This window comes from Papio anubis, chromosome 1 (assembly GCF_008728515.1).
Source record: "Papio anubis isolate 15944 chromosome 1, Panubis1.0, whole genome shotgun sequence".
In the NCBI taxonomy this organism is placed as follows: Eukaryota; Metazoa; Chordata; class Mammalia; order Primates; family Cercopithecidae; genus Papio; species Papio anubis.
Window position 1 is genome coordinate 88,231,373 of NC_044976.1, and position 25,314 is coordinate 88,256,686.

The 25,314-nt window shown below is 39.6% G+C and overlaps 1 protein-coding gene across 6 annotated transcripts in view; it reads left to right on the plus strand.

Annotated features, from left to right (window-relative positions):
- Positions 1-25,314, plus strand: part of LRRC8D (leucine rich repeat containing 8 VRAC subunit D) — a 170,398-nt gene that overhangs the window by 93,998 nt on the left and 51,086 nt on the right. For 5 of the 6 annotated variants that reach the window (XM_003892166.5, XM_009212484.4, XM_017944462.3 and 2 more), the window contains exon 3: positions 20,946-23,880. The exons of the other annotated variant lie outside the window; for it this stretch is intronic. In XM_003892166.5, coding sequence (XP_003892215.1) covers positions 20,948-23,524 — 2,577 coding nt within the window. In that variant the 5' untranslated portion in view covers positions 20,946-20,947 and the 3' untranslated portion in view covers positions 23,525-23,880. Of the gene's footprint in view, positions 1-20,945; positions 23,881-25,314 lie in introns of those variants that run through there. 6 annotated transcript variants of the gene reach the window in all.

A 25,314-nucleotide genomic window follows, 5' to 3' on the forward strand; every position in this document is an offset into this window, starting at 1 on the left:
TTAGGATCTTACAATATTGAACTTTCCCTGAGTTGCACTCTGGAAAATTGTCCCCATCCTTCAATTTTCCAACCCTCACCCCCCACCCCAACCCTTTGGTGTTCTGGGAAACCACAAAGGACTATCTGGCTCTCCAATATTCTGAGATTAGACCCATCTCTGTCCTTCCTCCTGACTCCCAGATGATCCTTGTTTACCTGCCTCTATAAAACTCCAGACCCCTTCCTTTTCTTTGACACAGCCCTCATTAATGTTTTATTGCAATAGCTTGAAGAAAATCACCTCCTTAATTGTCTGGCGCATTTTGTCTCTCACAAGTCTTACCCTGTTAATTTGTTATAATAATTATTATATCATGTTATGTTTGTTTGTAATATCTCTACATTATATTATTTATAATAAATTATAATATATTGTTTATAAATTATTAGTATAAAATACTATTTTATGTTTATACTTTCACTTTAAGTCCTTAGTGTTTATAAAATACTTGTATTTATAAACAAGGATCAACTATAAAATAAGTCTGTCCCAATATTTCTATTTCTAGATGCTTTTAAGAGGTGTTTTTTAGTAGTTGGAGGTTTTATTAATTATGTTACCAACTAAACTGCTGAGACACCCAAATAGAATGACTTAAATAACATAGATGTTTATTTTCTCCTCACAGAACAGTCCAGATATGAGCAGCCAGCAACTGGCAGGATAGCACTGCTGTGCTACACACATGATTTCTAAGGTTGTCCTGCTGTCCCCATTTCTGGCCCGCAGGAAAAAAGGAAAAGGAAGGCCAAGTCAAGTAGCCTTGTCTTTATGAAGGTTACCAGGAAGTTAGTTGAACTGCTTCTTACGTTCTATTGGTCCCTCTTTATTAGGCGGCCACACCTGGCTGCAAACGAGGCTGGGAAATGTTATCTCTAGATGGGCACCTTTGCACCCAAATAAACTGGGTGGTGATGGTGGCAGGTGTCTGTTACCAAATAATGGTTTTGGGGGCACACTTAATAGTTATCATAGGAATGGAAGACTATTTTGATTAAAAAGTCAACTTGGGGGGAAATGTGATTAAAAATAAAAAACATCTGGACCTACCCTAAAAGCTTCAGTACTTGCCATATATAAGTAAAAAGACTCAATATTTCTTTCTTTTTTCCTTCTAGAAAAGTATGCCATGCAGAGTTAAAAGTATGTAAATTTGAAAGACAGTTTGTAGCTCTTATCCTCAACCAGTGCATTTGTGGTGCAAATGGGTGGCATAGGATGCATGAGCGTATTACAGACAAATGCTTGCAACGTGGAATCCTCTCTACACTTTTTAGTCTCATTACTTACATTTTCAAATTCAGTACAACTTGTGGTATCAGTTTATCACCATCTTCAAAATATTTTCTGAAAGATAATATTGATATATTTTCTAAGTGGAAGAATTGTTCCTTTCCTGCTCTCTTGTATTCCTCACTCTCAAATGTGTTACATAATTTGGGTCAATTTCCTGGCTGATGTTCTCTGGCATACTAGTAACGGAATGAATATATGCTTGCCGACATGCAAATCCTCTCAGCCCATGGTACAGAGCAGCCTCTAACCATGAGCAGCTTCAGCTGTTTCCTGCTTTATGCAGTACAGATACTGTCATGTTGTACATATATTCTGATACGGAAAAGTGTGGGAAATGCTATTTTCATGGTTTGTGTCAATTGCCTCTCTTTTTGTACTCCAAATTTTTTACTAGAAAATAATTGTAATATGTAACATCCTACCATAGTAAAAAGTCAGTCCCCTTCTTAAAGAAGTAAAAATTATCTTGCTATGTTATCCACTTTGGATGGACTATAACTGTAAAATATCTAAGATATGATGTGACTACAGATTATTTGCCTAAAAATATCTAGACTTGTGTTTATATATCAGCCTTATATAATGGCATCAGACCTTTCTAGCCCATGTGGCCTGTAATTAGGGTGATAGTAACAACTGGTTTTTCTGGAAAAGTCCCTGGTTTTTGTTTACTATTATTGCTTATTGCTGGTCTCAGTTATCACAGTTCTTTTTGCATTTATACACTTTATTGCTTTTTTTTAAATTTTTACATATAGTGAAGACAGGGTCTTACTATGTTCCCAGGCTGGTCTCGAACTCCTGGGCTCAAACAGTCCTCCCAAAGTGCTTTACTGCACCTGGCTGTGTCATTTTAGATACTAGCACTGCTTACCCTAAATAATTCTGGGCAGAATGGTGGTAGTGATCCATGCTCCATCTTTTCCAAACTAAGATAAGCGTGGGTGGATCTTTAAGCTCTTGGAGGGCAAGGACTGTATCTATCTTGCTCTACTCTGTGTGTGTGTGTGTGTGTGCGTTCACGCGCATGTGGTGTCTTCAGCACCTAGCACATTACCTAAGCTAAACATTTGTTGAAAATGTAAATGATTATGAGCTTGAGGGCTTCATGACAACACAGGTGGTAAAGTCTATGATGGGCAAGATACGTTGTTGCTAACTACAAATCTTAAATACCTGACACAGTGTGTAGTGTTTAGGAATGAATAGATTAATGAATGGTTACCTCAGTCTTACATATTTCTTAGCATTTGCAGCCTCTGTCTAAAGATGTTGTGGTCCATCAACACATCAGACAATCCTACAATTACAGTTGTAACATGTTGTATATAAAGTCACACAAACAAGCAACTGTTTCTTGGTTATAATGATCTGTGTTTACTGTTTTTTGATTTTATGAGGAAAAAAGATGGCATTTACTCGTAACAACAATGATCATGTCATAGATAGATAAATTCTATCACTTGTAAGATTTAGACCTTAATTTATAACCAATGTATGATATTTGAGGCTGGAATTCCCAGTGGATGTGCCAGGAATGGCTACCGGATGGCTGAAATATCCACTCCTTTGGGTAGGGCCGGAGACCCTTTCCCTAATTTTATTCGCCCTCCTCAGTTTACCCCAGGGCATATATAAATGTCCTTTCCTCTGTGGGCCATGAAGTGAAACAGATTGGGAAACACTGTTAATGACCTCTACAACTAAAATAGCAGGTGCTTAAATAAATGCATTGGCACCCTTGACATTTGAGTATGCAAAAATAATTTTTCAAAAATGTTGGGCCATTTTTTGAGAGTTAAATAGATGTGCTTTATCAGAAAGTAAATATCCAAGATTATCCAAGTCAAAAACCATAATCTTCAAAGAAGCAATTCATCTAAAATAAGTAACAACATACTGAATTAGAAAGCATGTGCTCACATGAAGTTCACAAAAAAGTCTCACAAAAAAAAAGAAAGATAATATGTTTATTTATATTTTGGACCTTCCCACCACAGGAAGGTTTCAGCATGTTTACGAACTGCAGGCTGCTCAATTGCGATTCAGTCCTACATTTCTAATAATGCTTTATTGCAGAGGGAGGTGTTAGAAATTATAGCATCATAACAGTGGTTCTCTACTAAAATTCTGCTAGTTAAGATAATTTGGGGAAAGGGAAGAGACCATTAATTCCAAGCACACCTTAGTTTGTGAAGGGCTTCAAGTTGAATATCCTATCAGATCTGTTTTTCTAAAGATCATTTGTTATTTTCACAAGAGCTGCACAAATAGATGCTAAGTACTTAGAAACAGAATTAAATAAATTGAATATGAATAAAACACTTGTTTGCTTTATCAAATCCTTTGAAATAGAACAAAAGTTGTGTTTAGCCAAGTTTACCAATTTATCACTAAATCGAAAATAAGGGCTTGTTTGTATTACTTCAAAAGGCCAACCCTTTAGGGGAATTTTTATTTAGCTCTAAAATGTTTTCTCATGTCAATAATGAATTCCACTGCAATAGCGATTATATTGTCATAGGTCATTAATGATTTTTAAGTCTTCATTATGCTTTAATGAGATTGAGATTAAGATCTCTGTAATATTTGACTGATGTATGGTTTAACTCTCTGTCTCTTCATCTATTGGTTTTCTTGCTCTTCTGCTCTCTCTTCATTGATTTTTTTTTTCTTCTCAAAGCCTTCATGATTCTTTATTTTTCCCCCATCACCACCACATTTCAAATCCTGGGTTTTCCTCAGGGGCCCCCACATTCCCCAAATTTTTCTGGACATTTAAATCCAATTTTGGGGAGTTGTTAGGGTAGGAACATTCAATGAGCGGGCCTACCATGTGTTCAACATTACACTGAGTGGTGTATGTACCTTGTCACAGTTGGATTTTATTTCCATTTCACTGATAAGGAAAGTGAAGGCCCAAGTTTACACAGTGATGTGAAACATTACCTGTGTTCCTATTTTACAGGTAAAAGATGGAAATAGGGGTGAAAACTCAAGCAAGCTAACTCCTTAAGCCACATTCTTATCCAGTATACTACCAACTTAAGAATTGAGGCCAGGCACGGTGGCTCAAGCCTGTAATCCCAGCGCTTTGGGAGGCCGAGACAGGCGGATCACGAGGTCAGGAGATCGAGACCATCCTGGCTAACACGGTGAAACCCTGTCTCTACTAAAAAATACAAAAAACTAGCCGGGCGAGGTGTCAGGCGCCTGTAGTCCCAGCTACTCAGGAGGCTGAGGCAGGAGAATGGCATAAACCCGGGAGGCAGAGCTTGCAGTGAGCTGAGATCCGGCCACTGCACTCCAGCCTGGGCGACAGAGTAAGACTCCATCTCAAAAAAAAAAAAAAAAAAGAATTGAATTTCTAGTTTAAATTAGCTCCATAATAGAGACTCTAGGCTATTTGTGTGTAAATTATTCCATGTTAGATATCTTTATACAGGTGTAAACTATTTGCCCCAATTATCCCATAAATCTATCCATTTTACTCAATACCTTTTCTACCACTCACAACCTAGTTTTAAATACGTACATATATCCTTTGCCTGGAGTCAAGCAATAGCTGCTTTCCTGATCTTACATCTTCCCTCACTAACCTGTATGCTAAGCCCAGAGTAATCTTTTAAAAGGCACAAATTTAATTTTCATCAGCTTCCAATCTGCAGCTAAAAACACACCAGTGACTTAAAACTGCCCTTAGTTTGATGACATCAAACTAAGCTTCTAAGCATCAACTCACACTGCATGTTCCTGTGACTCTTCAAGCTTTGGGCAGTAGCCTTCTTTCAGTTCTTTGTTCCCTGTCTCCACAGGGCCTTTGCACATTCTGGGCCACCATACCCCTATACTGTTTCTTCACACCTCCCTTCCATCATGATTTCCTCAGAAAATTCCTCTCTGATCTTGCCAACTGGAGGAAACACCCCATTATGCACTTTCGTAGTACCATGCCACCAGGGGAAGGTCCAAGCTTCCTGGGATCTGAAATTTATGCAATTTGAGGGTCTGTCTTTAAGAAAAATACATAAAATTAGAGATACAAATATAAGTACAGGGCCTTGGTTGCGGTCAGTGTGAGGATAGGGTCCTGACCTTTAACCTTCTCTCACTGCATGGCAAATCTGCCTCAGCCTGTACCTCTTGTTGGTAGCTCTTCACATTGATAATTTAATTTATATACGCAACTAGGTGAATATTTCTTTCCGCTGCACTATGCACTGTGTGAGAGAGGAAATATGTCTGAATTTACTCCCCAAGCTTTCTCCAGGAATTTGCATAGTGTTAATACTTCAGTATACAGTATATATTTCTTAGGTAAAGGAATAAATGAGCAAATGAATAATTAAAAGAAGACTTAGAGTTAATGCTTATAATGCCTTGTAAAATTGGCTGAATTTTTGGAACCCAAAGCCAAGTGGAGAACATCTGGGTTCCATGGCTCATACCATTTCATCATGAAAGACAAACTTCTCAGTACCAGGTGGTAAAGATGAATGCTGATAGGGTTATTTATATAAAGCACCTTATTCCACACAATGAATAATAACCAGCAGTTGTTATTCATTGCTTACCATGTGCCAGGTACTTGCTCAACACTTGCACATGGTATTCTGCCTTAACACATATGGCATTCACCACTAACTCCAGGGTTACTCTCAGTCAGAATTTCTGCCTCCACTGAGGGCAGAAAACCCCATGCAGGACAAGGAAAAGGAGGCCTGAGGTGCTGGCACCTTCTGTGTCTCAAGGGTCCTCCCTCTCTAGAGCTCCTTCTTCTCTGCAGTTTTATATCACCTGTTACGTGCTAAAATGGTGTTTACTTGCCACTGCCCCAGAGATCATACTGGCTTATCACCTGCCCTCTGCTAGGAATTAGTTCTTGGTATTATCTTCTAGTGAGGGTATGCCCAAGCTTACCTTTGTCTTTGTTTTCCTGTAGAGTGCTTAATTACTAGCCAGACTGCATGCAGGTGGTCTATCAGAATGACTTAGCATCAGAATGACCTGTTAAAAAGAGTTCTAATACGTTGGCCAGCTGGACATTGAAAAATGCCTGTCAAAGTTGATCATTTTGACTTTGGTATAATTAATAGTGACCTTTTCTCACTGCCAGTATTTGGTTCAGGTTGGGTGCGTTCTGAGCACCCTTCTGGAATGCTGTACAGTTGTGAGTGATTCATTCTGTTAACAAACCTTTATTAAGTGCCTAATCTGTGCTGTGCCCTGAGGATATGCAGATAAGAGAAACTGTCCTCCCATTAGGTGGAGGCATGGAAACGCAAGAGGAGGAAGAAAGGGAGACAGACAGAACTGACAGTTCTGCAAGTGTCATGAGCAGCCATTGTCTGACTTTGCATTCATTTCTGGTCCTACTGGCTAGAATCTCCTAATAAACTACCAAGTAATCCTTTTAACTCAGTAAGCTACCTATCCAAGGATTAGAATTTGTATCTGAGTATTTTTCTCTCATACTGACTTTGAGAACTTTTTGAGGGTTAGTGAGGTAAGCATCCAGGGCAAGGTACTCAGGTACTTTTTCCAGTAATCTGTACCAAACCAGGAATAAGGACTGACAGGCTCCCAGCTGTCTATCACCAGAGCACATATTTATGGATTTATGATCAGAAGGTCTTTTGGTCCCAAAAAATAATTGGAAAAGAATGTGGCAACTTCCTGGGACCATGGAAAGCTGCTTGGTTGTCAGGGATATGCTATGCCGGGTATATGCTAGAAGAAATACTATTGAATGTCAGTAAACTTAAAAGGAAAATGGTCAAGTTTAATCTAAGATGTCCATTTTGCCGATGGAAAGAAGCAGGAAATTTAAAAATGCAAGCAAAGCTCCCAATAGAAATCCTACTAACTGTCTCATAAACTGGATGAAGTTAGGCGATTAAGTTGAACCAAATTCTTCACTCAGTTTGGGATGACTTTCTCTGGAGCCTTTATTAAGGTCTCTTAGCTGCCAGACTCTGTTTTAGGGACTAATGAAACTATTGTCATTATCCCTTGCTCTTTTTATGCTTCCTCTATGTTGCTTTCTCAGTAAGGACAGCTTTTGATTTTTTAAAAAATTATTTCCCTTTTTAATCCCCAGAACCCTATAGCAAAAACTCCATAATTATTTGTTAGTTTCTAGTAGAGGGTACACTAAGCGGGGTCTATAGATACTGAAGCTCTTGTGAAATTCTGCTGGCCTGAGTTCATGATTTAAGAGAATGCTGGTGATAGCTTATAGAAGAAACTGAGATTGTATGAAATAAAATGTGGAAGCCATTGATTTTAGAGCCTGTTTTTATTGTTCTGTGAATAACATCTCATTTGTAAGCCCTCAAACGTGGGCCTTGACTTTTAGAATTGAGAGCTAGAAGTAAAACAAATTCACAGCAGTGTACTAACACATTTTTGTTAATTCCTAAGATACTTTGCTTTAGACCTATTAACATATTTAGAGTTCTGTTCCTTAGCTCTGAAGCAAATTTGCTCTGTGAATAGCACTACACTAGGGAGAAATCCTAAAAGAGACACTAAAATGTAATTTGTGTAAAGTTCTTTTTATATTTCACAAGTTATGAATTTTCTATAGTCTTGTTCTTTTAGGTGTTAAATGGATTTATAAAAAGCTTTTGGTGGTTAGCAAAATGGATGGTTTTTGCCCAATGTGAAATCTGAGATTGATCAGTTTTATATGAGGAGTGTTTCTTAAAACCTTGAGATTTTTTCCGTAAAAAAACTATTTCCGTTATTTTTGAGATATCTAAACCAAAATAGCATTAGAAAGGAACTATTTTTAAAAGTTTAATTTCTTATCATAATCTTTTAAGAGGGAGTGACACTAGTGACTTACTTTTCATTTCTGTATAGAGTTATATCAGCTATAGAGTATTTTGTATACTTGTAATACCCATAACTGTTAACACTTAAATAATACAGTAATACAGAGGCCTATTGGAAAAAAACTAAATCATCCTTTTTCCTCTATTGCTTCTGAAGCATTTGTTATTTTCTTTAACCATATAAATTTTTGACATCTGATTTGGGTGTGGTGTGTGAGTATCTGTGTGTACATACACATATGTGCTTACGTGTTTGTTGAGTGTTGAGGAAGGCTTATTGTAGAGAGGTTGTAGCTCGTTATAAACTGTAATTTGTTCTCATTTGATTTATTTCAATGAAGGATTTGAGAATTTGATCCTCATAAGTCTCTTGCATGTTCTCCCATTTGCCCAGGTTGACCAAGAGGGCTGACTTTTTTACCTGCAGAAAGAAAGTGAAAGTTGGTATTTGATTAGGTAGTTAATTCATGCCTACATGGAAAATTACAGACCAGATGTGGTGGCCCATGCCTGTAATCCCAACACTTTGGGAGGCCAAGGCGGGTGAATCACTTGAGTCCAGGAGTTCAAGACCAGCCTGGGCAACATGGTGAAACCCTGTCCCTACTAAAAATACAAAGAATTAGCTAGGCTACTGCAGAGGCTGAGGTGGGAATCACCTGAGCCCAGGAGTTAAGCGAGTGAGCCAAGATCCATCCCTGCGCTCTAGCATGGACAACTGGAGTGAGATCCTATTTCAAAAAAAAAAAAGTATAATTGAGTATTATATTGATTATATTAATCAAGCCGTTTGCTGCTTTATACGTTAAACTCTTATTTAAATAATATTTCAGGCGGTAGCGGTGGCTCAAGCCTGTAATCCCAGCACTTTGGGAGGCGAGGCCAGGCGGATCCTGCAAGGTCAGGGGATTGAGACCATCCTGGCAAGCTAACATGGTGAAACCCGTCTCTACTAAAAATACAAAAACTGGCGAGGTGGTGGGGCGCCTGTAGTCCCAGCTACTCTGGGAGGCTGAGGCAGGAGAATGCGGCGTAAGCCTGGGAGGCCCGGGCTTGCAGTGAGCTGAGATCCCGGCCACTGCACTCCAGCCTGGGTGACAGGAAGACTCCCGTCTCAAAATAATGTCGAATGACATGTCATTTCTGGACCATTTGGCCTTCTTTTTAATAGAGAATTTACTAAGACCTCCTAGTGCAGGTAAACTTTTAAAGTTATTTTTATTTTTATGTATTTTTTTTTTTTTTTTGAGAGAGAGTCTTGCTCTGTTGCCCAGATTGGAGTGCAATGGCGCAATCTCAGCTCACTGCAACCTCTGCCTCCCAGGTTCAAGCAATTCTCCTTCCTCAGCCTCCTGAGTAGCTGAGATTCCAGGCACCTGCCACCCAGCTAATTTTTATATTTTTAGTAGAGTCAGGGTTTCACCATGTTGGTCACGCTGGTCTCGAACTCATGACCTCAGGTGATATGTCCACCTCAGCCTTCCACAGTGCTGGGGTTACAGGCGTGAGCCACTGCACCCGGCCAACTTTTAAAGTTTTAATTTAGGTGATTATATTCTGTTTTAATGCTAGGATTTTCTTGTATTGCTCATAACAATCTCATAAATATATGTTTTCCAGCAGTCACCAAGCTACCCACATTTACTCTGGCTAAGAAATGTGAACAAAGAGCAGGATTTGAATCCAGGTCTCTTAGGCATTGGAGTTGTGCTCTTTATAGAACCATTTGCCACCTCTTCATATAACTAATTTTTTTGTTGTTTTTGGAGATGGAGTTTTGCTCTTGTTGCCCAGGCTGGAGTGCAATGGGGCAATCTTGGCTCACTGAAACCTCTGCCTCCCGGGTGTAAGCTATTCTCATACTTCAGCCTCCCAATAGCTGGGATTACAGGAACTTGCCACCACGCCTGGCTGATTTTTTGTATTTTTAGTAGAGACGGGATTTCATCATGTTGGCCAGGCTGGTCTCAGGCTCCTGACCTCAGGTGATCCACCTGCCTTGGCCTCCCAAAGTGCTGGGATTACAAGCATGAGCCACTGCGTCTGGCCAATAATTTTAATTTAAACACATCTAAAAGAATAAATAAAATTGAATGCCAAATGTTTATCATCGGTCATTTATTCTAGGATTACTCTATGTATATGGTGCTACATGCTAGTTCAAAAATTCAACGAATTGCCCTAGTCATCTTCAGTTAAAGATTAAGACAGACTTTTCTCCTCAATGATTCTTTTTTTTCTTTTTAAAATTCAGATTCAGCAAACATCTTTGGGGACTTACTTTGTGCCAGACCCTAAACCAGGTGTTCCTAATACATTACACTATGAGGTGGTTTTTATTATTAAGATTTTACAGAGGAGGCATGAATGTTAGAGAGGTAATAACATAAGCAATCATTTAAAAACATACTTGAACTTAGAATGTAGTCTAGCATGAATAGCTACAATAGGCCACAACCGTATCTACCTTCACTATCCTATTTCTGTTGAAAGGCAGTTTAGGCAGTAAAAATAAACAAAGGTTGAGATCTGGTTTATTTATTTAACAGCTTTATGGAGATAAAATTTACATACCATACAATTTACCCATTTGAAGTATATAATTCAGTGTTTTTTAGTGTAACCACAGGATTGCCCAACGACTATGTCTTCTGATTTTTAAACTGTTATTGATTTTTTTTGTTACTACTAACCATACATTTGAATAAGAAAACAGGATCATAATTCTAAAACAATTGAGTCAACCCTGTTATTTTCAGATTTAGTTTTTTTCAACCAAAGTCCAATAACTTTGCCTTTTCAGTTCTAGTACAAAAAGCTTCCTTGACTTCCACGAGAAATGTTTGCTTGCAGGAATGTTAAACTGATTTTCATGTGTGCCATGGACCAAGAGAAGCTTTGGAATGTGAAATCCGCTTCCGCATAATGTAATTATTTAAGTCTTTTGCAATAGTCATACTATAAAAGAGAAATCAAAGAATATATGCAATTAATACTTAATAAATATGCCGTTCTCAAGTTAAAAAACAAAAATCCCTTGATAACCATTTATAGCCATTCTGAGTTCTGATTCACTAAGGAGATCAAACCTCAAGATATGGATAGGATGCAGAGAAACCAGGTGCTGATCTCTTCTCTCATTGGCTTAACTTCACATTAGAAAGAATCATATTGTTATGATGGTCATACTTCCCAAAGCAATATTTAGATCCGGTGCTATTTCTATCAAACTACCAGTGTCATTTTTCACAGAATTAGAAAAAACTATTCTAAAATTCACATGGAACCCAAAAAAAGCTAAATCGCCAAAGCAGTCCTAAACAAAAAGAACAAAGCTTGGAGATATCACATTACGTGACTTCAAACTGTACTACAAGACTACAGTAACCAAAACAGCATGGTACTGATACAAAAGCAGACACACATACCACTGGAACAGGACAGAGAGTCCACAAAATTACACACATACAACCACCTGATATTTGTGACAAAGTCGACAGTAACAAACAATGGGAAATGGACTCCCTATTCAATAAATGGTGCTGGGATAACTGGCTAGCCATATGAAGAAGATTGAAACTGGACCCCTTGCTTTCACCATATACAACTAACTCAAGATGGATTAAAGGCTTAAATGTAAGACCTAAAACAATAAAAACTGTAGAAGAAAACCTAAAAAATACTACTCTGGATGTTGGTCTTGGCAAAGAATTTATGACTAAGTCCCCAAAGGCAATTGCGACAAAAACAAAAATTGACAAGTGGGACCTAGTTAAACTGAAGAGCTTCTTCACAGCAAATTAAACTATCAACAGTTAACAGACAGCGTACAGAATGGGAGAAAATATTTGCAAACTATGCATCTGACAAAGGTCTAATATCCAGAATCTATAAGGAACTTAAATCCACAAGCAAAAAACAATCCCAGTAAAAAATGAGCAAAGGACATGAACAAACACTTCTCAAAAGAAAACATACATGCGGCCAACAAATATATTAAAAAATGCTCATCATCACTAATCGTTAGAGAAATGCAAATCAAAAAGACAGTGAGATACCCTCTCACACCAGAATGGCTATTATTAAAAAGTCAAAAAACGCCAGATGCTGGCAAGGTTGCAGAGAAAAGAGAACGCTTATGCACTGCTTGTAGGGATGTAAATTAGTTCAGCCACTGTGGAAAGCAGTGTAGAGATTTCTCAAAAGAGTTAAAACAGAACTGTAATTCAACCCAGCAATCTCTATTGTGTGTATACCCAAAGGAAAACAAATCATTCTACAAAAAAGACGTGTACTTGTATGTTCATTGCAGCACTGTTCACAGTAGCAAAGACATGGAATCAACTAAGATGTCCGTCGACAGTGGACTGGATTTTTATATGGTACATATACACCATGGAATACTGTGCAACCATAAAAAGGAATGAATCATGTTTTTTGCAGCAACATGGATGCAGCTGCAGGCCATTATCCTAGGCAAAGTAAGGCAGGAACATAAAACCAAATACCACATGTTCTCACTAAATACACATGGGAGCAAAGTGGGAGCTAAACACTGAATACACATGGATACAAAGAAGGGAACAATAGACACAGGGGCCTGCTTAATGGGGGAGGGAAAGGAGGGGGGTTGGGTTGGAAGGCTCCCTGTTAGGTGCTATGCTCATTACCTTGATCAGGAGTCCCCAACCCCTGGGCCACAGGCTGCTACTGATCCATAGCCTGTTAGGAACCTGGCTGCACAGCATGAGGTGAGCAGCAGGAGAGTGAGCAGAGCTTCATCTGTATTTACAGCCATTCCCTATTGCTCACATTACCGCCTGAGCTCTGCCTCTTGTCAGATCAGCAGCAGCATTAGATTCTCATAGGAGCATGAACTCTATTGTGAACTGTGAATTCAAGGGATCTAGGTTCTGCTATCCCTGTGATAATCTAATGCCTGGTGATCTGTCACTGTCTCCCATCACTCTCTCCCATCACTCTCAGATGGGACTGTCTAATTGCAGGAAAAGCTCAGGGATCGCACTGATTCTACATTATGGTGAGTTGTATAATTATTTCATTATATATTACAGTGTAATAATAGAAATAAAGTGCATAACAAATGTGATGCACTTGAGTTAGCCCGAAACCACCCCCCTCCCCCATCCGTGGAAAAATTGTCTTCCATGAAACCAGTCCTTGGTGCCAAAAAGGTTGGGGACTGCTGACCTTGGTGATGGGATCATTCATACACCAAGCCTCAGCAACTAGTTTACCCATGTTACAAACCTGAACCTAAAATAAGTCACTTGAAGATCATAATGTAGTTAATATACTATATTATATAAATATGTGTTCAATATACTTTATACACATACACACTCAGTATATATGAAAACCTACTTTTGTTTTCAAATTGCTTGTTCATCTTTAATTCAGTTGATGGTTGAAATACCTCCCTGGTAGGAAGGGCATATGTCATTATCCCCATGTTTGGTGGGTAAAATGGTATAACAGATGCATTAATTCTAAGTCCTGTGGCTGACATTGCTGGAAAGTACTGGTTTTCTGCCTTATGGCCTGGACACTTTCTTAAGCCTGTAGTTAACATCCATGCTTTGGTTTCCATACTTTGGCTTACCCATGAGATGTGATATCTGTACAGGCATATACTAGACCAATAACTGGGATAGCATTAAAATTATTTGTAGTTTCTCTAGCACATCATTTATCTCATGCTATGCCTTTGCCCTTGCTATTTCTTCAGTCAAAATTGTTTTCCCTCCTCTCCCCACCACCTCATGTCTCACCCTTCCTTCATCTCTCAGCTCAAAACCACGCCTCTGTGAAGTTCTCCCAGTAACTACATGCAGACTTGGGCTTGCCCCATCCGTGCATCTGCTATACTTTGTATTAACTTCATATTACTTTGTATTAAGGTCAGAGCAATGCCCTCACTATTAGGTTGGTGCAACTTTTGCCATTAAAAGTAGTGGCAAAAACCGCAATCACTTTCACACCAACCTAATATGTTGTAATTGTACTCTTATTTCTTATCATCCTGCATTAGACTGGGATCTCCTTGAGGGCAAGGATCTATATTAGATCATCTCTGCATTCTCCTCCATGGTGCTAGGCACAGGGCTGGTGGCTTTCTTGAATTCCTAGTGAATGTCAGGAAGGGATGGTGGTGATTACATAATTTCATTGCTTTGTCACCTTTAAGCCAAGGACAACAGTGAGGAGTTTCCTCCTTCAATAACCAACCCTTAGCCAATAACACAGCCATTGGATGATCCGTGGTAGAGAAAAATATTTAGAGATGAAAGATTCTATTAGCTCTCTCATTTAATTAGCTCAGAGAGGTCATTTAAGCTTTTTGAGCCTCAAGTTTCCTCATACTGTTGGGCAGTAGTAATGCCTAGACCACTGGGTTATTATGAAAATAAATAGAGATCTTGTATAGGAAAGTAGCTTGCAAACCGAAAAGCACTGCAAACATGAGAAATAAAGAAGAAAAGGTAATCTGGTAGGAAGAACATGTGCTTTAGCCTTAGGTGGGATTTTCAATCCAGACTCTGCTACTAATTATTTAATGTCTACAACTTCTATGAGTCTATTTCTTCCCCTCTCAAGGGTAAATAACAACACTTTGGCTGCTTAGAGTAATGTTGTGAAGGTTAAATAGGATTCAGGCAATGTTCCACTGTGTTCCACCTGTGTACGCTCAACTTTTTCCACCCAGAACTTTCAGATATCGTATGTTCCTACCTCTGCACCTTCTTTTCTATGGCAGAATCAGTCCTTTGTACTCCAGGGAAAGCAGGCACCTACTCTCAGGCTGGGGAAATAAATAGTGAGGGGAGATCACCAGAGGAAGAGACAGGCTTCCCTGGCATGTAATCCCAGCCAGCCGGGATGTGCCTTGGGGCAGGGCGGAGGCACAGCCTCAATGTCATGTCACAGCGCATTCCTAGGACAGCTGTTTCTGCGGCAACTTCTTTTACCATTTCCTCTGAAACGTTTTATTGAAGTGAAAGCGTACATACCAAAAACATTTTATTGAAATGGAAGCCTGAGTGTACAGATCACATCTTATAAATTGAACACACCTGTGTAACCAGATCATTCATTCTTCTTGTTGCCTAGTATTCTATTTTGTAAATATACCACATCTTTTTTTTTTTTATTCTACAGTTGATAGGCATTTGGATAGCTTACAATTTAGAGCTAATACAAATGGTGCTGCTATGAGCATTCTCATACATGTTTTTGGATGCATATATACCCATGTTTCTTACAGGTATATACCTAGCAGTGGAATTGCAGGATCATAGAGTGTGCTTATGCTCAATTTTAGTAGATAATACTAAAACATTTCCCAGAGTTTCCCAACATTGACACACTCACCAGCAGTATTTGTGTTCCAGTTGCTCCAGCATCCCCACCGGCATTTAGTATTATCTGTCATTTTAATTTTAGGAATTCTGGTGGATTTTATAATTTCATACAACATTTGGAAATAGAGCCACTCTCTTAGCCCCCAACAGCTTAAACTTTTGTACATTTATTTTCCGGAATGTGCTCTGTATAAAACTGGGAAGTTGTATCAGATGTAAAGCTCCTAGTACAGTGCTTGCCACATGGAAGGAAAATGACAAGTGATAGCCACTATTACTGTCACCATTATCATATCACTAAATGTCATCTGTGTTCTTCAAGGGTGAGAGTAGGGCATGGTGGATTACAAAGGAGAATAAGACATATTCTCTGCCTACAAGGAGCTCAAGATCTAGTGGAAGAGATCGAGATTAGAAACAGATTTTGTTTTTGAGGCGGAGTCTTGCTCTGTTGCCCAGGCTGGAGTGCCGTGGCACAATCTCGCCTCACTGCAACCTCTGCCACCTGGGTTCGAGCAGTTCTTCCTGCCTCATCCTCCTGAGTAGCTGGGATTATAGGCGCCTGGCACCAAGCCCCACTAATTTTTGTATTTTTAGTAGAGACGGGGTTTTGCCATGTTGGCCAGGCTGGTGTTAAACTCCTGACCTCAGGTGATCTGTTCACCTCGGCCTCCCAAAGTGCTGGGATTACAGACGTGAGCCACCATGCCCGGCCTACAAACAGATTATTATTAGACAATATGATAGCAATTTGAAGGAAAAGGTAGTGCTTGAGCTAGCACTTATTAAGGAAAAGTTCAATAGAAAGAAAAAAGAGAAATGGGCTGGAGAAAATAGCAAGGGCACAAAACTTCTGGTGGGGGGTGGCAGAGTAGACAATGTGCTGGAAGAGAGGAGCTCATCTGAGGTTGGAGTGGTTGTGCGCTGTCTGTTTTCAGTGTTACCTTTCTTGCAGGGAGTCTGGGGCCAGAGCTGTTGACAGCGTGTGAAGTTACAGTACTCTGTACTCTGTTGCTGTGCCCACTGCCACTACCTTTGAACTTTTCTTTTCCCACTGGGAAGGTGGACAGCCTCTTCTATTTCGTGGGATCAAAGCCTGTCCTGAGTACAAGGTGCTTGAAAACTACCATTGACACTTCAACAGCTGCAAAATAACACTGGTTGCAAGGATCCAACAATGTCTCTGCTGTATGGTCCTTTAACTCTTTATTTTTATGCTGAGACCTGGCTTAGAGTGTTCATTCTTGCATAGATCAATGTTGCTTTGTGGTAGCAATTCAGTTTAATAACACGCTCCTCTGCCCCATACCATCTGCAGATGTTAATAAATGTTCTCAAGGAATTTTTAGGATGCTGAAGATGATGATCAAGATCTCAAAATCATTTCATTGATTGAGCACCTACTATGTGTCAGGCATTGGATACATAGGACAAAGAAGGAAGTTGGACATAGTGCATGTCTTCATTGAATTGGTAATCCAATGGGCGATCAGACAAGTAAATACAGTGTGCTAAGAGCTGTGATGGGCGAAGGTACAGAGTTCTGTGAGAACACATCGAAGAAGCACCTCACCCATACTAGGGGATCAGGGAAAGCTTTCTGGAAAAGGCTGCAGAAACCTGATAGCCTGGTGAAGGGAGTAGGGAGGAAGTAATCAAGGCAGAGGAAACAAAGTGTTGGAGAGGCTGAACGCAAGGGAAGAATGGCTTGTTAGAGAAACTGGCAGAAGTTACTGGCCTAGAACAGAGAGAGCCTGGAGAGTTTTTACCAAGGGACCCACGGCAAGATGGAAAAGGGATTAAAGGAGGTAAAGACTGGCAGCAGAAAGACCAGTTGTGATAATCATGGTGTAAAAGACAAATAACCAATGTCCTCAGTACACTGACTTTCAAAATTCACTTCTCTCTCAATCCGCCAACCCAGACATCCTGGTCTCCCTAGGACCAAATACAGCTACAGTCACATGTCACTTAATAGGGATACCTTCTGAAAAAATGTGGTGTTAGGCAATTTCATTGTTGCGTGAATACCATAGTGTACTTACACAAAGCTAGATGATGTGTGTGTGTATATGCATGTATGTATGTATTCACATGGAAAACCAAATTCCCAACATCATTACTGAGTATCAGTCCTTCACCTACTTCAGGAGTCTCCGGTCCCCAGGCTGCAGACTGGTACCTGTCGAGGGCTGTTAGGAACTGGGCTGCACAGCAGTAGGTGAGCAGCGGGAGAGTGAGCATTACTGCCTGAGCTCCACTTTGTGTCAGATCAGCAGCAGCATTAGATTCTCATAGTAGCGTGAACCCTATTGTGAGCTCCGCATGTGAGGGATCTAGGTTGTGCACACTTTATGAGAATCTAATGCCTGATGATCCAACCAAGAGGAAACAATTTCATCCCAAAACCATCTCTCCCCGCGACGCCCGTTTGTGGAAAAATTGCCCTCTACAAAACTTGTCTGTGGTGCCAAAAAGATTGAGGACCGCTGCCCTACTTGATCTATAATGCCAATGTTTAGTGCTGTGTATCAGGTTTCTATGTACTTCATTATAAAATGGAATCTTGCTCTGTCACCCAGACTGGAGTGCAATGGCGTGATATTGTCTCACTGCAACCTCCTTCCTCCTCCTGGCTTCAAGCAATTCTTCTGCCTCAGCCTCCCAAGTAGCTGGGATTACAAGTGTGCACCACTATGCCTGCTAAATTTTTGTATTTTTAGTAGAGATGGGGTTTCACCATATTGGCCAGGCTGGTCTCAAACTCCTGCCTCAAATGATCCACCCACCTCGGCCTCCCAAAGTGCTGGGATTATAGGCATGAGCCACCATCTTGTATCTTATGGGACCACCATCATATATGCAGTCCATTGTTGACCAAAACACCATTATGCAGTTCATGACTCTATTTAAAAAGTAAAGAAAAATCCTATTTGAAGGAAATATTACATGCAAAAAAAAAATCTATTGTTCCTATTACTCATGCAGATGGCCCTTTAAAGCCATGGTCCCCAAGTATGACTGTTATGTTCTTTGCCAGAAATAAACCTGTGCAAGGTGTCCTCTCTAGTCTCTGTACATGAAGTAAGAGTCGTTCTGTATAACCTGCAGCTTGATGCTGTGTTTTGTGCATTTTAGATAGGAACTGAAGAGCTCAAAATGACATGAGGTTGAGCTGTTTCTCATATAGTTTAGCTTACCATGATTCCAGTAGCCTTTCTTCCTGCTTACCCAAGCCATTCATGAAAGCAAAACCCACACAAGATACAGGAGCTCAGAATAAAAGGGGTTCGAGTGGGCATGTTATCTCCCACTTCCCCAACTAAGGTACAAATGGTTATTTTTCTTTTTTTCACTTCCTTGGTAATTTTTTTTTTTTTCCAAACACTGGATACCAGGCATTTCATACTTAAGCCCTGAAGTCTGGGAATGTGATTTCTAACAATTTTATGTTTGGAGTTCTTAGGCTTATGTTTACCTGCTTACATAAGAGGTATTTCACTTACAAAACTAACTACAGATGTGATCATTGCTGTAGTAGTCATCGTATTTTATTAAGAAATATTATGTACCTGCTCTGTGCAGTACTAGGTATGTGGAAGGTTTTTAGACAAAAATAAATAAATAAGACCTGGTCCCTGCTTTCAGAAACTTAATTTAAAACAGAGCAGAATCAAAGTACTAATGCCTTTTTCGTTGTGTCATCCAAGGAAGACACGAACAATTGGTCACAGCACTGTTTCCTACTGAAACCAGAATCAGCCTCAAAATCCTCCTCAACACAGCATTCCAGACAACCTATGAATAGATAATTCATCTTCCTGGCCGGGCACGGTGGCTGACGCCTGTAATCCCAACACTTTGGGAGGCTGAGGTGGGCAGATCACAAGATCAGGAGTTCGAGACCAGCCTGGCCAATATGGTGAAACCCTGTCTCTACTGAAAATACAAAAATTAGCCAGGCGTGGTAGATGCCTGTAGTCCCAGCTACTCGGGAGGCTAAGGCAGGAGAATCGCTTGAACCAAGGAGGCAGAGGTTGCATTGAGCTGAGATCGCACCACTGCACTTTAGCCTGGGCGACATAAATAAATAAAAATAAAACATTAAAAATTCATCTTCCATCCTTAATTTTAAAAAAATAGATGCATTCCCAAAAATCTTGGGTACTTGCCTTGGTTTTTATTGCTTTGTCTTTTGCTAGTTTTTAAAGAAATGACATGGTTTATTTCTTTAAAAAAGACAAAGCAATATGAATATGGAAACGCAAGAACCTCCCAAGAAAACAACATATGGTAATGTGGTTTTTCAAGAAGTTGAAACTTGAAACATTCAGTTCATGTACATAATTAGAGAAGCCATTCCCAATACTTGCCACTATAAACACGTTTTTCTTGGTTACTTCTAGGATGATTGCCCTCGTACTTTATTATTTGTATAAACTAGTTTCAGTGCTATAAAGCTACCAGCTGATAGTGAATAATAACCACATTTTCAACTTTCCTGGCACCGGGCTTCATTCATGGCTGCTCGGGTCACCTGCTTTGGTAGAGATCGTGTGTCTTCCTGGTGCTGACTTATTCAACATCACCATCATTATTTCATGGCCACCTGAGTCTTGAGCTGTCTTCTCAATCCACATGCTTTCCATAGGACTGCATCAAAGGCCAGAGTTTCAGCTATATATATTGATAAATCCAAGTGTGTATAGTAAGACTCCTCCTAAATGCTAGACCCTTAATTTCAACTGTTTATGGGCACTTCCACCAGAGTGATTGGAGCTAACATAAACATCTAACAAACAGTTGTGGCCAGAGGGTGTGCTAAGAGTGTCACAATCATTAGCTAATTTAACCTTTCCAACAACCCTTAGAAGTTTTCATCCCTGTTATACAGATGGGAAATACAAGGCTTAAGGAATCACATCATTAGTAAGTGTTAGATCTAAGTCTGGAACATAAGACTATCCAGAGTTTAACGGTATTTAATGGTATACACAGACCCTTCAATTTTGGCTTGTACAAAGTAAGAGTCATCCCACTCCTCGACCTCCAAATTTCAGTCTTAACCTTAAATGAGTCCACAACAAATGCCATCCTGCTGTCATATCCTCCTTCAAGGTCCACTAAGTAACCACTATGGACTTGGTGCAGTCTGTCATTATTTCTTACCTAGAATGCAATTCTTACTCATTCTTTCCCTCTTCCTTGCACTAGGAGAGAAAAGCTATATATTCTCCTTTTAGTTTATTTTCTACTACATTTATATTGGATAAAAAGGTAGGACCTGAATGAGAAAACTTTAGTTTGGAACAGGCATAGGGTTTTTCTCATTTACTCTTTTCACTTGCATCTCTAGAATAATGTATTTTGTCTTCTTGTTTTCTAGGAATGTTTACCCTTGCGGAAGTTGCATCACTTAATGACATTCAGCCAACTTACCGAATCCTGAAACCATGGTGGGATGTGTTTATGGATTACCTGGCTGTTGTTATGTTAATGGTAGCCATCTTTGCAGGAACCATGCAACTTACCAAAGATCAGGTGGTCTGTTTGCCAGTATTGCCATCTCCTGTAAATTCAAAGGCACATACATCACCAGGAAATGCCGAGGTCACCACCAACATCCCGAAGATGGAAGCAGCCACCAACCAAGACCAAGATGGGCGGACAACAAATGACATTTCCTTTGGGACATCTGCTGTGACACCTGACATACCTCTCAGAGCCACATATCCTCGCACAGATTTCGCACTTCCAAGTCAGGAGGCAAAGAAAGAGAAGAAAGATCCAACAGGTCGAAAAACAAACTTGGATTTTCAGCAATATGTATTTATTAATCAGATGTGTTACCATCTGGCCCTTCCGTGGTATTCTAAGTACTTTCCATACCTTGCTCTTATACATACTATTATTCTCATGGTCAGTAGCAACTTTTGGTTCAAATATCCCAAAACATGCTCAAAAGTAGAACATTTTGTTTCAATATTAGGAAAGTGCTTTGAATCCCCTTGGACTACAAAAGCATTGTCTGAGACAGCATGCGAAGACTCAGAGGAAAACAAGCAGAGAATAACAGGTGCCCAGACTCTACCAAAGCATGTGTCTACCAGCAGTGATGAAGGGAGCCCCAGTGCCAGTACACCAATGATCAATAAAACCGGCTTTAAATTTTCAGCTGAGAAACCTGTGATTGAAGTTCCCAGCATGACCATCCTAGATAAAAAGGATGGAGAGCAGGCCAAAGCCCTGTTTGAGAAAGTGAGGAAGTTCCGTGCCCATGTGGAAGATAGTGACTTGATCTATAAACTCTATGTCGTCCAAACAGTTATCAAAACAGCCAAGTTCATTTTTATTCTCTGCTATACAGCGAACTTTGTCAACGCAATCAGCTTTGAACATGTCTGCAAGCCCAAAGTTGAGCATCTGACTGGTTATGAGGTATTTGAGTGCACCCACAATATGGCTTACATGTTGAAAAAGCTTCTCATCAGTTATATATCCATTATTTGTGTTTATGGCTTTATCTGCCTCTACACTCTCTTCTGGTTATTCAGGATACCTTTGAAGGAATATTCTTTCGAAAAAGTCAGAGAAGAGAGCAGTTTTAGTGACATTCCAGATGTCAAAAACGATTTTGCGTTCCTTCTCCACATGGTGGACCAGTATGACCAGCTATATTCCAAGCGTTTTGGTGTGTTCTTGTCAGAAGTTAGTGAAAATAAACTTAGGGAAATTAGTTTGAACCATGAGTGGACATTTGAAAAACTCAGGCAGCACGTTTCACGCAATGCCCAGGACAAGCAGGAGTTGCATCTGTTCATGCTATCGGGGGTGCCCGATGCTGTCTTTGACCTCACAGACCTGGATGTGCTAAAGCTTGAACTAATTCCAGAAGCTAAAATTCCTGCTAAGATTTCTCAAATGACTAACCTCCAAGAGCTCCACCTCTGCCACTGCCCTGCAAAAGTTGAACAGACTGCTTTTAGCTTTCTTCGCGATCACTTGAGATGCCTTCACGTGAAGTTCACCGATGTGGCTGAAATTCCTGCCTGGGTGTATTTGCTCAAAAACCTTCGAGAGTTGTACTTAATAGGCAATTTGAACTCTGAAAACAACAAGATGATAGGACTTGAATCTCTCCGAGAGTTGCGGCACCTTAAGATTCTCCACGTGAAGAGCAATTTGACCAAAGTTCCCTCCAACATTACAGATGTGGCTCCACATCTTACAAAGTTAGTCATTCATAATGACGGCACTAAACTCTTGGTACTGAACAGCCTTAAGAAAATGATGAATGTCGCCGAGCTGGAACTCCAGAACTGTGAACTAGAGAGAATTCCACATGCTATTTTCAGCCTCTCTAATTTACAGGAACTGGATTTAAAGTCAAATAACATTCGCACAATTGAGGAAATCATCAGTTTCCAGCATTTAAAACGACTGACTTGTTTAAAATTATGGCATAACAAGATTGTTACTATTCCTCCCTCTATTACCCATGTCAAAAACTTGGAGTCACTTTATTTCTCTAACAACAAGCTCGAATCCTTACCAGTGGCAGTATTTAGTTTACAGAAACTCAGATGCTTAGATGTAAGCTACAACAACATTTCAATGATTCCAATAGAAATAGGATTGCTTCAGAACCTGCAGCATTTGCATATCACTGGGAACAAAGTGGACAGTCTGCCAAAACAATTGTTTAAATGCATAAAGTTGAGGACTTTGAATCTGGGACAAAACTGCATCACCTCACTCCCAGAGAAAGTTGGTCAGCTCTCCCAGCTCACTCAGCTGGAGCTGAAGGGGAACTGCTTGGACCGCCTGCCAGCCCAGCTGGGCCAGTGTCGGATGCTCAAGAAAAGCGGGCTTGTTGTGGAAGATCACCTTTTTGACACCCTGCCACTCGAAGTCAAAGAGGCATTGAATCAAGACATAAATATTCCCTTTGCAAATGGGATTTAAACTAAGAGAATACGTGCACAGCGATGTGCAGGAACAACTTCCTAGATTGCAAGTGCTCACGTACAAGTTATTACAAGATAATGCATTTTAGGAGTAGATACATCTTTTAAAATAAAACACAGAGAGGATGCATAGAAGGCTGATAGAAGACATAACTGAATGTTCAACGTTTGTAGGGTTTTAAGTCATTCATTTCCAAATCTTTTTTTTTTCTTTTGGGGAAAGGGAAGGAAAAATTATAATCACTAATCTTGGTTATTTTTAAATTGTTTGTAACTTGGATGCTGCCGCTACTGAATGTTTACAAATTGCTTGCCTGCTAAAGTAAATGATTAAATTGACATTTTCTTACTATATCAGCTTTTTTGAGGGGTCTTAATTTACTTTGCTTAATTGGTGCAATATTGCTTTAACTCAGATCACTAAAGACAGATACATCAAGTCCAAACTTGTAAATTTAGATTTGCTAAAATACTGATTGATTTCCTGTTTTAATTTAAAGTGCCTCAAGTAAGCACTCCTCACAATAGTTGACTGCTACTGCTGCTCCTGAGCACCTCGTGTCATAGGTTTTATACTCTTACAGACTTGGAATGCAGTAGAGGTATGTGGATTGTTAGGGGTTTTGTTTTTTAAGAATAAGTAGCAAGAAATAACACATTTCTTAATAGCTTTTTTGACATAGTTTGGAGTTCCGATTATATGGTACCTTTTTCTGCCAATAACATAGGGTTGCCAATAAATAGAACATGTTTTCTAAAAATAAATTTTATTACAACAAAATAAAAATTTTAATGACTTATTAACAAAACCTCCAATATCACCACCATTTGGAAGATAACACAGAATCACAAGTATCATTTAATTTCTTGCCCTTTTCAGTGTTCTTCTGGTGTTGGTGGGAAAATAATAGGAAATGTAGTTCATTGGGTAGGGAAACTCTTAACTGTCCCTATCTTAGTGACAAGCTGTATTTTCTATGTTTGCGTGCAGCTAGGCGGAGTCATAGCCAGACAAATGCTAGGAGAATACACTTTTTAGATAATGATTTCCTTCTTTAACTGACCAGTATCTAATCAATCTCAGAAAAATCAAAAAAATTCCCTGCCAGATGTTTCATAGGCCTCCTACAGGACTCTTTTCAAGAGAATAGAACAGTTTGGCACTCTGACAAAGCAGTGTCCTCTCGCTACAAAACTGGACTCACTTAAACACTGGACTTTTGTCACTTCTAAGCACAACTTGAAGGATTTTGCAGAGAATGGGCAAAGATGGACTCATATCTTTGCTTTCCTCCCCAGAACTGAACTCTAGGAGTGCTGGTCTGTGGCCAATGGAGGTGAATCTTGGCCTGCAGTAGAGCCTGTGAATGCTCTGAGAAGTATTCTCACAAATAGAAAAGGCTGCAGCCCCTGTAGCTGAGTTAGGAATTGATGCTGGCTCTGGCACCCTGGCCATTCCTTCTCCTCCTCAAAGGCTTGAGGTAGGGGGCTAGCTTATTAAACATTTTTTAAGCTTAAGTTTGAATAATCAGACAAAAAGCAATGGCATCTTTTCAGTACAGCAAATTCTCTTCTATGCATCTTCCAGTTGTCTCAGCATTCATTAATGTATTCACTAGTATTAATGATGTACCTTGGTGCCATTCTAATACAAGGAACTAGGGATTCAGTGTTGGAATAAGTTCTGGCCACATGGAGGTTTATCTAGTAAAGTAGAGAGATAAATATTAATTATGTAAATAATAGAAGTGTTTAATTACAATTATAGAAGGTGTAGGTCAGGTGCAG